Below are 14665 nucleotides of genomic sequence, written 5' to 3'. Positions count from 1 at the left end.
CAAGTTCATCACAAGGCCTAGCTCTTTAACCATAAGGTACATCACAAAAATTGTGTTTGGTCTGTACACTAATCCCCCCACCTCCACATACAGGTTCCACTCCTCTTACCAGCCCCTTCTATTTAGTGGCAGTGTCAGTGCAGGTGCACCTCTTTGCCCCTTGCCAGATGTTCTCATCATTCTATTATTCCTTCTTTGAGTTTACCATAATACACATTTTTGTCTTCTGATCATATTGGTCTTCCATTCTCCAACTTGATCCTCAGTTTCTAGTAATTCTGACTTTCCTCCAGCTTGGCTCAGTTGACAGGGCTGTCACATCTGAGACCTCTGTATGCTTGGGACACAGTCCAAAATTCCAACATTTAATCTGCATTGATACTCTAATTCCATGCTGAGGGACAGCTGTATTGTTGGAGGCACTAACATTTCAATGAGACTTTAAGTCTGTGCAAGTGGACAGTGACAATTCTACCGTTGTGTCCAAAGTTCTTACTTTAACTATAACCAAAAAAAGTTAACTGGTTATTGATCCTCTTGCTCTGCTTGCTGTTTGCTTGAACTTGTTTTTCCTAAAGTGGCTGCCATATTCACCAATATAGTAACAAGACTGCACTTGATTAATGTTGATTAATAAGGGGATCAGGGGTTATGGGGAGAAGGCAGGAGAATGGGGATGAGAAAATATCAGCCATGAATGGCAGAGCAGACTTGATGGGCCGAGTGGCCTAATTCTGCTCCTATGTCTTATGGTCTTATAATGGAAATAATTATATAAAAACTGCTGTGGAATATCCTGAGACACTAATATAGCACCATTATGAATTACATCCTTTTTCCCTTTGCCATCACTTCACTCTTAAGCAGAAATGGGTATTAACTTGAATCAAAAAAATAAGCAGGATATGTAAAGTTTGTAAGGCCTATTATGTGGTCCTCATGTTTTAAAATTTATTCTCTCATACTATTAGAGTTGAAATCAGACACCCATTTAGGTAAACAATTTACTTTGCACTGTGTATCACATTATTTTCTATTGTGCAGCTTTCAAAATGTGATTGCACCGCATTTGCATCTTAAAATCACACACTTGAGTCACTTCAATATTTGTCTTTTAAATACAAGCAAATAACTTTCTACTCACCATATGTATTCATCTGTCTTCATAAGCACAAAAATGTAAAATAAATAAGGAGCAAGCAGCTTTTTTCATCTAATTACTTACAGGAAAGTCAATGCACGCTATAAATTGTTTTAAAAAAGTCTTGAGTATGAATTGCATCTAATATTTTGCCATTTTTATGGTTAAAGGTCAAAGCCTTCATTTTAATACAAGATCCAAACCTTGTGCTTATCTCCAGCCTTGGCCTGCTTCCCAGTTTTTGCATCCAGTACTAGATCCTCAATGTTTGGTTTGAACAGTTGCAAAAGTAGTGCAGTAGGAGGACCGTCGTCTGGATCAGTCAGCCCATGACTTACGGAGAGGAAGTGGTATTTATACTGTAGTTCTATAGGAGAGCTTGGCCTGTCTAACATTTCCACAACCTGAAGAACAAAGCAGAAAATGTCAACACCACTTGATGTCCAATAAGAACTGCAGAAAAAAAACTTGGCCCTTTACGTTTGGCAACATTTCATTAGATTTCAATGGAACATTTAATATTTACCGGGCCGAGCACTCAAACAGGAGAGGAGAGAAGACCATTAACTGTTCTTGTTATCTTTCAAGCAAGCAATTACAATTAGCAATAATAGAGGCCTGGCCTCTTGGTCTGGGATTGGTGTGTAATTAGGGTGATTTGGAAATTAGGAGTAAACACAAGTAAAACAAAAACTAATCAGCAGATCTGAGAGCATCTGTGGCGAGAGAAACCAAATTATTGTCTGTGACCTACATCTGATCAAGTTAAAAATGCAATTCAGTGAAGGAAACACTTAATTGCACTTTAAAAAAGCTTTTACAAAAACTAACAAAATGTGACTGCTTGATGATAAACATTCCAGATCTCGAAATAATTTCTTCAACAGTACTTAGCTCTAACCAAAGAATGCTTCATCAATGAAATAAACTTACAATATAATACTGAGGAAGGCGTGTTAGCTTGATGAATAGTTTGTGTTTTGAGAGGTTTCCAACTGGATGAGAGGAGGAGTTTGAAAGGTATAACGTCTCACTGCAGACTGTGGGAAGATGTTTCATAGACTGCTTGCATCTTTGTTGTCCAAGCCAAAACCTGGAGGGAAATTCTTTCTTGAAATCAAGGGTACATTTGAACAAATATTGCCCTGGTTTGACAAGATAGATATGAAAGAACAGCTTTCTATTTCTTTTCCAAATTGGTTCTTATTTCCTCCCTTTATTACCCTGAGACAAAATGGTATTTCATACTTACTTTAGCTGCTGAAGCCAAGGAATAATTCGCTTCATCTCATCGTTGATGGACTTTTCAATATCGTCTAATGTAGTTTGGTCTGATTAAGAAAAGTAGCAATACAATTTTAAACAACCAACAAAATACAAATAATTTACACAACATTGGATAACACAAGGGAAAATGGGGACACAACTTTATGGCAAATTGGAATTTATAGAACATTTTATATATGTGCCTCAGAGTTGACATGTTTGCTGATTTAATATCTGCTGTGTTTGATGTGAAATCTGTTACCTATAACAAGACCTTCACATCAAAGTTTCTAGATTGCACTGGTGGACAGATGATTAAAATCTTTGTGATAAATATGTGACTTTTATGTTTTACTTTACAGATTATAGCACTGCAAAGCTAGGATGGCTGCACTGTTGAATGTTCATGGAAATTATTTTCAGTTAGGAAATGTTAACACAGGTTACTTGCTGCTGTGCACTTAATATATCATGAGCAAATTTCCAGGCCGATGAGTGAGATGAAGCTCATTCACCAGATACGTTACCATCCCAAATGCCTCAGATATAAGAACTGGAAGAAACACCTTACATTGGGATAAGTGACCTAATTTAAATTCTACACCCAATTAATTCCAAAACTTAGTCACAGAATCATGGAATTTACAATGCAGGAGGAGGCAATTTGGCCCATCGGGTCTGCGCCGGCCCTTGGAAAGGGCACCCCACTTAAGTCCACACCTCCACCCCATTCCCATAATCCCTCCTAACTTTTTGGATACTAAGTGGTAATTTATCTGGGCCAATCCACCTAACCTGCACATCTTTAGACTGTGGGAGGAAACCGGAGCACCCGGAGGAAACCCACTCAGACACGGGGAGAAAATGCAAACTCCATACAGTCACCTGAGGCCAGAATTGAACCTTGGTTCCTGGAGCTGTGATGAAGCAGTGCTAACTACTGTGTCAGGGGTGAATCTGCTCCACATGGCTGGCTCACCTTGCAGACATTTAACAGCCTTTGGGCACTCATTGAGGAGGAAGTCCTGCTTGAGAACGATAGGCAGTCTGTAAAGAAGGCACTCTCCCACCCTTGCCCACCACCAGCTTGATCAATGAAAGCTGTTGGGCTTCATAGTTGGTGTCAGGCTCCGTCCACAAGCAGCCAAAATCCCAGTGCCTGCAATTGGAGACCCTTAAATGACTATGAATTGGACACTTAAGGGCCTCAAATATCACACAGGTGGGTGGACAGATGATGGGTGGGCTTTCAAATGTCTACCCCTGCAAGTGCAGGAATTGCACGACATCCAATTTGTGTGTCCCCCCCCCTCCAATGCAACATAAAATTCCTCCAACATTTCTTATACTACAGCTGCTTAAATGCCACTCCTTAATAAACACCACCTTAGCATCTGAAAATAAACTTGATTGGTTGTTCAATTTCACAGATCACACTTACCAATCCCATATAACATAGGTTGGAACATTCCAGAATGCAGATCCACAAAAATGTGAAGGCACTCAGATCGACCACAAGGTTCTAAGATAGGAATAACCAACGTAGGCAAGGCTGTCTCTATAAAGGCTGTGGGGAAGAGCAAAAATAAAAGTAAACAAAGTCACGATGCATAATACTTCTTTATTTGTCTTTCTGTTCATTATTTTGTTACTGTCACGAGAGGCTAGATAAGTTATATATACGTAAAATTACAAGAAAATTAGATTATATAACTTGATTCCTTCCTCCACACCGCAACCTATTCCAGAAATCTAGCTAACTGTCCACAAACAATTAAGCTTTTAATAGTATGTATGTTTTTATCTTGTAACGATGAACAGGCGATATGGACATTCCCATGCATCTATCTGTCCACAAAGGAGTAGTCATCAAAGCATTTTCACACAATGTTGCAAGTATTCATCAAATCCCATCTCTTTCACATCGAACAAATTCACAGAACACAGCAGAAATTTGTCCAAAGCTCCAGTCATGCAAAAAAACAATAATTTCAAATCTATGAAAAGGTAATGCTGTAAAACAATAAATTGAGTTTTTTTTAAAAAATCATTATTCAACATACAGTTATCATTGGGATTGTAGCTCTTGAGAATGGCTTTCAGCTCCTGCAGTTTCTGATGGGAACGTGCATGGACACTGTCAATCAAAAGCTTCTCTACAGATAGGTGGTCAACCTGTAGAGCCGGAGACATTAATTGGCATTAGAAACATCAATACAATACTGCGTAATGTATAACAATTCACTTGTCTAAGTCGATTTAACATCAGTCCAATTACTTCTTTAAAAATAAATTTAGAGTATCCAATTCTTTTTTTCCCCAATGAAGGGGCAATTTAGCGTGGCCAATCCACTTACCCTGCACACCTTTGGGTTGTGGGGGTGAAACCCACGCAGACACGGGGAGAATGTGCAAACTGCACACAGACAGTGACCCGGGGTCGGGATCAAACTCGGGTCCTCGGTGCAGTGGGCAGCAGTGCTAACCACTGCACCACCGTTCCACCCTCCATCAGTCCAATTACAAACAAGCCAGAAAAAAATGTTCATGAAGTAACTGAAAATTGAAACCTTCAAATGTGTTACTCTTTTTTAACATCACTTGATTTTTCCCCCAATCCATTAAAATTATTTTAGACAAAGCAGCATTTCCTTGTCAAGGGACCTATCCAGAGCCCCGACTAACAGCACTTCAACAGGCCAGTAAGACATCAGCAGGAGCAGCTCAGTTGACAGCAAAGAGGGTCATCTGGCCTGATATGAGGAGATCCATAATCAGCAAATGTCTGGAAAGAGACATTGCGTCATTAACTCAAGAGCCAGATTGAAAGGTGTTGGGACTCTCGACACCAAGGTGAAATTCTTCTCAATTCACCAAACACAAATACGTAGCAAAAGAAATAAACCTGAAGAACTTATACACAAAGTAAATAAAATCGTAATATACTACATGTAAAGTAAACTTATCTGGTGGTTAAATGTAGATTTTCCTCAAAGGTATAACTGTTACCACAATAAATAAGTTTGCATTTGTTTACGACACAAATATAAATTATACACAATAATATATATTGTATGACACCAACGGGAATATTTATAGTATATACTGGAGCACAAGACCAAGCTAGAAAATGAAATATTATCTTGCAACTATAAAATGGTAGTGAAATCTCACACATTTATAGACATGTAAACGAACATCTTTTCACCTTCATTGCACGTTCTATTAATTTAGAATCACAAGCTGGTAATGGGGGATCATGCGATATCTGTAAGGGTTTTGAACAGTCACTCTCGTCGATCTTTATCAAGACCTTGTGTACAGAAGCACTGCCGGTCTTTCTTCCTAAGACTTGTTGGCTGGAAACAAAACAAAACCAACCAGTTTATAGTAAAAACTGAACATAGAACAAACATAGAACATACAGTGCAGAAGAAGGTCATTCGTCCCATCGAGTCTGCACCGATCCACTTAAGCCCTCACTTCCACCCTATCCCCGTAACCCAATAACCCTTCCTAACCTTTTTTGGTCACTAAGGGCAATTTATCATGGCCAATTCACCTAACCTGCACATCTTTGGACTGTGGGAGGAAACTGGAGCACCCAGAGAAAACCCACGCAGACACGGGGAAAACATACAAACTCCGCACAGACAGTGACCCAGCGGGGAATCGACCATGGTGCTGTGAAGCCACAGTGCTATCCACTTATGCTACCGTGCTGCCCGAACACGTTGGAAATACTCAGAAGATCGAACAGCATCAATGGAGAGAGAAAAAGAGTTAACATTTTAGGTCTGTGATCATTCATGAGAATAACAAACTATTACACAGTTAGTCTGCTCTTTCGGATGGTCGGTGCAGACCTGATGGGTCGAATGGCCTCTTTCTGCACTGCAGGGATTCTATGATTAGTTCAACAATAGAAATGAGCAAGAACCAAACACCTGTAAGTTGCCGTTTTGGAGGCTGCATTAGTATATATTTTTTCTTTGAATTTATTTTTAAATTGTCTCAGTTTCTTTGAAATGTAGAACATTGTTTTACAGGCTGCCATAGTAAAACAGAAAGTGGAATGCATTGGTGCAGTTGCAGATACCCACTGGGTAAACAGCATATTTTTACATCAGTTTGTCACTAGATCAGGTAATGCTCGCCTGAATATAGATATCCGCACTTGACCCAAAATTTCAAATTGAAGTGTTCAAACGCCAAGCTCCAGCTATTGAGCCAGCGTGACTATGATATTTGGTGCTTGATAACTGTGAAGCACTGGAGTGTTTTTTTGGAGAATGAAGTTAGGATTTTGACCATGTAGTATAGAGATAAGTCGAGTGGGAAAAAGAAAAATAGGGCATTTCCAACTTAGATAGGATTTACATTGAAGTGGTTTTGACAAAACTCTTTGACTATAATGTGCTGTTTCTGCTGAGGTTCTTGCTTAGGATAGCATGATGTCAAGCAAACTAAAATGATTAGAGGCCAAAGATGCTTCCCTCTATTATACACCATGAGATTTATTTCAATTTTTTTTTTTGAACATCTCTTGCACCAGAATTGATCAAGAGGCAGGACCTTAAAATTGTGTCTCGAAACAGTCCCCAGCAATGTCGATCAAATTTTCCTTAGGAAATCTTATGAAATCTCGGCCTTTGCCACGAAGTCTACTGAAAACTGATTTTAATCACAGAGGAACTTTTGCAGTTCATCTATTTCTGCTGGAATAATGAAATTTCTTGGCACTGATGATCATAGAATACCTACAGTGCAGGAGGAGGCCATTGAGCCCATCAAGTCTGCACCAACCTTCTGAAAGAGCACCCTACAGTCACAAGAGGGAGATATTCAGAAATTGGGTCCAGAAATGAGGCCCCAATGTAGCAGACAATTTAGGGGATAAACAGACCGAGGGAAAAAAACTGCTAGCACAGAGTCAAAGAGATACGCCCACATCTTGCCGAGTTACATTGTCCCATTGAGACTAAAACTCGTTAGTGGGAATACGCAGGATGGCCCAGTTCAGCAAGAGTGATTCAGTCGAGATCCATTGTCTTTTGGGACACTCCAGTCTGATGAGCTATTAGCCCATTACAGAGTCTGTAAGCCTCGGTCTGTTAATGGGAGGTTTGTTGCGTATCAATAGCATGGCTCTTTTTTTGTACAAACGTGAGTGGGAAATCAAGCTGCCAAGATAATGCTGTTGGGTTTAAGTCAAGACACCCAAAGGCAGCATGGTGGCACAGTGGTTAGCACTGCTGCCTCACGGCGCCAAGGTCCCAGGTTCGATCCCGGCTCTGGGTCACTGTTCAAGTGGAGTTTGCACACATTCTCCCCGTGTACGCTTTGTGGATTGGCCATATCTTTTTATTAAAACAGTAGAAAATACACACAAGGCCAAACGCTACAAACACTAATGTTGTGTTGGAGAAACAGGGTACCCTCCCCTCAGTACCAACGTACAGGGAGGGGGGTGGATAGGATAATCTGATTATTAAAACAGTTCACAACACAGTTGTACAAAAAACAAATGGTACAAGCACTGCTAAATTGCCCCTTGATTGGAAAAACATTAATTTAAAAAAAAAATTAAAAGTCTGGGCATCCCAGGAGAGAGCGTCGTTTTTGGAGGAGCTGGGTGGAGCTGAAAGAGCCAAGAGAGCGAGTGTTGTTTTAAACAGTTACAGGGAGAAGCTTTGGAAATCGATTGAGACGGTCATGAAAGTTGCCACCAGGGGCAGGCTTGGAAAAAAGGGTTTAGAACCACTGTCGCTCCCAAAAATTGTTTCGTAAATGCAAGTATTGCCTTTGTCTGTCCGTGCAACTGGCATGAGAGCTGCATGTTCTGTTGCAGTGTTGTTTAATGGGAACTAGTGTGTTAAGGTTAAGGAACTGCACGCAATTGGTTATTATTAGGGTTGACGTTGGCAGCCCAGCGGTTAGCACTGCTACCTCAAGGCGCTGAGGACCCGGGCTCGATCCCGGGTCACTGTCCGTGTGGAGTTTGCACATTCTTCCCGTGTCTGCGCAAGTCTCACCCCCACAACCCAAAAGATGTGCGGGGTAGGTGGATTGGCCATGCTAAATTGCCCCTTAATTGGAAAAATTAAAATTGTTAGGGTTAAAGTTTAAAAATTGTTTTCTTTTAACAAAGTCTTTTTATAAAATAACCATGCCCTGTTTCTGAAATTATCACTCCTGGAACAAATCGATATTTCGGCAGTCTTTAAACTTAAAACCGTTATGGCATCTGGTTCAGTCTCTCAGCCACTGTTGAGATCTGACCATCGTCCGTAACACTACCCAGACTCACTCCACCGCCCTATCCGCAAAACCACACCTAATTATTGGACACCATGAAGGGCAATTTGGCAATTCAGCACGGCCAATCCACCTAACCTGCACAACTTTGGACCGTGGAAGGAAACCCACGCAGACACGGGGAGAAAGTGCAGACTCCACACAGACAGTCATCCAAGGTCAAAATCGAACCTGGTTCCCGGGTGCTGTGAGGCAGCAGAGCTAAGCACTGTGCCACCGTGCTGTCCTTGATCATTCATAATCTTATACTAGAGGAAACAAAATTCTTGCATCAAGCCTGTCTAATTATTGCCATATATACTCAGATAAAAGTCAAAGTTTCTAAGACTAAATTTTTAGCCAAAAAGTAGTGGCGTCAACGTTTACAGGAATAATAGTTTTGTGGGGTCGAAATCCACTATTCAATGGTTCTAAAATAAGTAGGCTTGCACCAGTGAAAGGTTGACTTCGGTGGTCAAACCCGCAAAAGGGGGTAAATACAAAAAATACATTTTTTGGCTAGAAGTCGGGCATTGACTTGTACTCGAGATATATGAAAAGTTATTGTTTTTTGGCCACCAAGTTGGGAGTCACCTTTTACACAAGTTTGACCATAACCCGAGTATATAAGACAATCAATTTAGAGAGGTACACGCACTAATGGCGTCAGCTACACCATATATGGAGAAAACAAAGCAGGACATGAATGCTGATCAACCAAATGCAAGGTTTCATTAAATAAAAGAAAAAGCAACTGAAGGATTAGTTAACTTATTAGTCCATCTAAGTTAGGGGGAAAGTGCACTTCTAGTTTGTAACCAGTGCTTCCCAATTTGTCCAACATGTCAAGTAATGGCATGGCTTATTCATTACTTTTAAAATGTGAACTTTATCAGGGCAGCACGGTGGTGCAGTGGGTTAGCCCTGCTGCCTCACGGCGGCGAGGTCCCAGGTTCGATCCCGGCTCTGGGTCACTGTCTGTGTGGAGTTTGCACATTCGCCCCGTGTATGCGTGGGTTTCGCCCCCACAACCCAAAGATGAGCAGGCTAGGTGGACTGGCCACGCTAAATTGCCCCTTAATTGGAAAAAATGAATTAGGTACTCTAAATTTATTTTTTTTAAATAAAAAATGTGAACTTTATCCAGGGTGGAATCTTTTGCATTAACGTTGTTCATTTTAAAAGAAAACGTGCTTCAGCCGATGCGGTCTCACATTCAGAAAACTGCATTGCACCCTTAAGATAGAAAAAGAGGTATTCCAAACAAAAAGGTGTTAAATACATATATCTTACAAGACCCTCAAAAGGTAGTCCTGAGTTGAATGGGTCTTTTGAAAGAAGGCAATTGTCTTGAAACATTACAAGTAGGATGTGACTAATCAATGTAAAAATACCATCATATTTGGTGAAGAAGCCACAATTGAGAGAGGTAACATGGTGGGAGGGCCATGTTTATCCTTTTAAAATCTTTAAATACTGTCTGTGGAAAGGGAGACACAGAAAAAAAAGCAGTAATATCTTTGTCTGAGAAAAATCTCCATGCTACAACATCTCCCAAACTCCGTTCCGTTTTTAGGTCCACCAAAACAGCAACTGGTAATGAAACAAAGTGGCTTTGTGACCGACAGAAAGACCACCACTTCTGTTAAATCCAGCATCCAACCTTGACAATATGACTTTGGCTGCTGAATTCGTCTAAACTGCAAATGTGAAGATAACCTTCCATCAGGCCTGCAACATACCTTCATCAAAACAAGACAACCACATGAATTTTAATGATTCCTTTTTTATAGAACTTTCAAAAATGCACTATTAACTCCAACTGTACTTCCCTTGATTGTGAAGTGGGTGACATACGCTTTAGATTTTGGGAGGGGGGGGGTTGTACTTAAATAAACAATCATCTTTCTTTATTTAAACCCACACAAGGCTTGCTGCTTGTGATTCAAATCATCCTCACAATCAGGGATTTAAAAAAATAATCATACTGGCATCTCCCTCTCAAAAAATTGACTGACAGTTGGGAAAGCGACAGAGATTTCAGCAGTTCCCTCTAATCTGTGGTCATAAATGATGAGCAAAAATACATTTTAGCAATAGTTCATTAACTACTTTATACTGATCTTTTCATTTAAGATTGCAAGCATTATTTAAATCTAATTCTGGGACTTAAATAATTTTTAAAAATCAGGCTCAATAATCTTGATGTTTTCTTGTTTGCACCAAAGTAATTAGTTCCATTATCTCCTGGAAGCCGTATTTTGCAACATCGATAACACAACTATGATTTACTCACTTCCAAACAACCAAAGTCAGGCACTTTCCAGGTTGATATCGCTCGACTTGAACAAGATCGCCCCAACGCTCACGTATTAGCATTTGTGCCTGTGAGTGCAAAACCTCCAATTGCAGTGACAAACAGAATGAATCTGAGATAAAAGGTTAAGGAACACTAAAATGGAAATGTCAACACTGGGTGAAAAAAAATGCAAAATCTCAATACTCTCATATTTAGTAATATTAAGAAAAAAATTCATATTATATCTTGTAAGAGTAGTTCATCACACAGGTGTGCAGAGACGATTGACCAGAGAGCACAGGGTTTCAAGAAACCGGAGAAGAGGGGAGTGGAGAAATGGGGAGGACCATGAAATTACAACTCAGATAACTCAAATTTCAGTTTTATAAATGAAATTAAGCCACAGTCCAAGATATAGGTTGCTCTCCCTTTTTTGAGAGTGCTTAAAATTTTTTTTTTTTTTTTTTTTTTTTTTTTTTTTTTTTTAAAACAGTACCCAATTATTATTTTTCCAATTAAGGGGCAATTTAATGTGCCAATCCACCTATCATGCACATCTTTGGGTTGTGGGGGTAAAACCCATGCGGACACGGGGAGAATGTGCAAACTCCACACGAACAGTGACCCAGGGTCGGGATTCAAACCCAGATCCTCAGCGCCGTAGGCAGCAATGCTAACCACTGTGCCACCCCAACCTTTTGAGAGAGTTGACTGGTGATGATTTTTTTTTTTGTAAATGTTTTTTATTGGGTTTTTGAATAAAGTATATTTACCGTTATGTACACAAAATAGAATACATATATATATTATATATAGAAGGGAACACGCACAAAAAACAAAACAAACAACAACAAAAAGTTAGAATAAAATAACTGGTAGGGTATTATGTGCTAGCTCAACAACAGCAGCGCTGTACAATTGGCAGTATTGTTTTTAGCACATAAGTAGGCATCTGTTTCTGTGTTTGTGGGGGGGGGGGGGGGGGGGGGGGAAGGAGACATATACATTTGGGCGCCGGGGAAACAAATACAGAACAATTACAGAGGGCAATGCGCGAATGGATCTGGTATTGGTGTTGTCGCTTGCTTCACCCGGACGGTTTTCGCTGCCGTTGTCGTCTCGCAATCACCTCCACTTCAGCTGTTCGTCCCGTCTTTCGCCCAGATTTTCCTTGTTCTCTGTTCCTGTAGATGCCAAGTTTTGTATTGTTTCCAGTGCCCTCCTTCCGGCTGTCATTCCCTTGCTTCCCCCCCACCTCACTGATTCCCCTCTATTGTTCCTTGTCACCTCCCTCTTCCACCCCCTGTCCCCCCCCTTCCCTTCTCCTGTGGTTTGCCTTTCCTTTCTCTTAGGTTTAGCTGCTATTCCTCCCCCCCCACCCCCCCCCCCAACCCCCCCGCGTCTATCCCTCCCTCCCGCGCCTCGGCTACTTTCCCCTGATTCTTGGCTACCTGGCTATTCTTCTGCTTGTTTGTTGGCCACAAACAGGTCCCGGAACAATTGGGTGAATGGCTCCCACGTTCTGTGGAAGCCGTTGTCTGACCCTCGGATGGCGAATTTGATTTTCTCCATTTGGAGAGATTCTGAGAGGTCGGACAGCCAGTCTGCAGCTTTGGGTGGTGCTGCTGACCGCCAGCCGAACAGGATTCTATGGCAGCCGATCAGGGAGGCAAAGGCAAGGGCGTCCGCACTCCTCCCCAGGAATAGATCTGGCTGGTCTGTGCCCTGAAGACCGCCACTTTCGGGCATGGTTCCACCCTCATCCCCACCACTTTGGACATTGCCTCGAAGAAGGCTATCCAGTACCCCGCAAGTCTGGGGAAAGACCAGAGCATGTGGGTGTGGTTGGCCGGGCCTCCTTGGCACCGTTCACATCTATCCTCCACCTCCGGGAAGAACCTACTGATACAGGTTCTTGTTAAGTGGGCTCTATGTACCACTTTTAGTTGCGTCAGGCTGAGCCTTGCGCACGTGGAGGTGGAGTTGACCCTATGCAGTGCTTCGCTCCAGATTCGCCCCACCCTATTTCAATCCCCAGGTCCTCCTCCCATTTCTTTCTTGTTGCATCCAGTATGGTGTCGGCCCTTTCTCCCATTCGGTCATACATGTCGCTACAGTTCCCTTTATCTAGGATGCTTATGTCCAGTAACTCTTCCAGTAATGTCTGTCGTGGCGGTTGTGGGTGCGTCCTAGTTTCCTTTCGTAGGAAGTTTTTGAGTTGCAGGTACCTTAGCTCGGTCACCCTGGCTAGCTGGAATTTCTCAGTCAGTTCATCCATTGTTGCGACTCTGCCGTCCACATATAGGTCCCTGACTGTCAGTGTCCCTCCATCCTGTCCTCACTTTTTAAAAGGTGGCGTCAGTCAGCGCTGGTGTGAACCTATGGTTGTTGCAGATGGGAGCTTTGTCCGACATTTTGGTCAGGCCAAATAGCTGCCGTAGTTGGATCCCGGACTGGAGGGTGGCTATCACCACCGGGCTGCTGGAGTGATTTTTCGGTGGGGGTGGGAGTGCCGCCGTGGCGAGGGCCCGGAGGGAGGTCCCCTTGCAGGAGGCCTCTTCCGCGAGCACCAACTCGGCTTCTGGCTCCTTGATCCATCCCCTTATTCACTCAGCCGTCGCCTCGCAGTGGTAGAATTGTAGGTTTGGGAGGGCTAGCCCCCCCACAGATCTCCCCCCATACGAACGCCATGATTAGTTTGTCGAATGCTTTGAAAAAGGCCTTGGGGATGTAGATCGGAATGGATCCAAGTAGGAAGAGGTACCTGGGCAGCACATTCATTTTGATCGTCTGGACTCTCCCCGCGAGGGAGAGTGGGAGTGTGTTCCATCTTTGCAGGTCCTTTTTGACTTCCTCTGTCAGACTGGTGAGGTTCCATTTGTGGATCTCTTTCCAGTCATGGGCTATTTGGATCCCCAGGTAGCGGAATTTGTGTCGAGCTTGTTTAAACGGCAATCCAGTTAGTGCTGCACCCCCCCCCCCCCTTTCCCTTGTGGGTGTACCGGGAAGATCTCGCTTTTGCTCATATTGAGTTTGTAGCCTGAGAAGGCGCCAAACTCTTTCAGGAGCGCGATGATTCCGTCCATGCTGCTTTGTGGGTCCGAAATGTAGAGGAGCAGGTCATCTGCATAGAGTGAGACTCTGTGCTCTCTGCCGCTCCTTTGGATCCCCCTCCAGCTTTTTGCTGCTCTGAGAGCAATTGCTAATGGTTCGATCGCTAGGGCGAACAGCAGCGGGGACAGTGGGCATCCTTGTCTGGTGCCTCTGTGCAGCTGGAAGTATCGGGAATTGGTGTTGTTGGTCCGTACGCTCGCCATGAGAGCGTTGTATAGGAGTTTTACCCAGGAGGTGAACCCTGTTCGAAGCCCAAACCGCTCCAGTACCTCTATGAGGTATTTCGACAGGTGATGATTTAACCCGAGGGTCACCCCACCTCAGCCAAGGAGCAAGGTTGAGATGTGGCCCTTCGTAAATAACGTCAGCCGGTATGGTAATTGAACCCATGCTGTTGGTGTTTCGCCGCACCACAAACCAGTCATCTCGCCAACTAAGCTGGTTTTATTATGACCAACATTTCTATTTGTCATCTATAAAGTCAAATTAATATGGCTAATTTTACAGATTGCAAAGATGTGCTGCTTACACTATAAAATGTGCAAACT

At 42.4% G+C, this 14665-nt stretch overlaps 1 protein-coding gene across 1 annotated transcript in view; it reads right to left on the bottom strand.

Annotated features, from left to right (window-relative positions):
• med14 (mediator complex subunit 14) overlaps positions 1-14665 on the bottom strand; it is a 128220-nt gene that overhangs the window by 96804 nt on the left and 16751 nt on the right. The window contains exons 8-14 of the mRNA XM_072513866.1: positions 11001-11133; positions 5616-5766; positions 4471-4582; positions 3849-3974; positions 2394-2472; positions 2075-2234; positions 1345-1545 (exon numbers count right to left, since the gene is read on the bottom strand). Of these exons, the coding sequence (XP_072369967.1) occupies positions 1345-1545; positions 2075-2234; positions 2394-2472; positions 3849-3974; positions 4471-4582; positions 5616-5766; positions 11001-11133 (962 nt within the window). The remainder of the gene's footprint in view (positions 1-1344; positions 1546-2074; positions 2235-2393; positions 2473-3848; positions 3975-4470; positions 4583-5615; positions 5767-11000; positions 11134-14665) is intronic.

The sequence above is a fragment of the Scyliorhinus torazame genome, chromosome 8, assembly GCF_047496885.1.
Source record: "Scyliorhinus torazame isolate Kashiwa2021f chromosome 8, sScyTor2.1, whole genome shotgun sequence".
NCBI lineage: Eukaryota > Metazoa > Chordata > Chondrichthyes > Carcharhiniformes > Scyliorhinidae > Scyliorhinus > Scyliorhinus torazame.
This window is presented reverse-complemented; position numbering and strand designations above follow the sequence as displayed.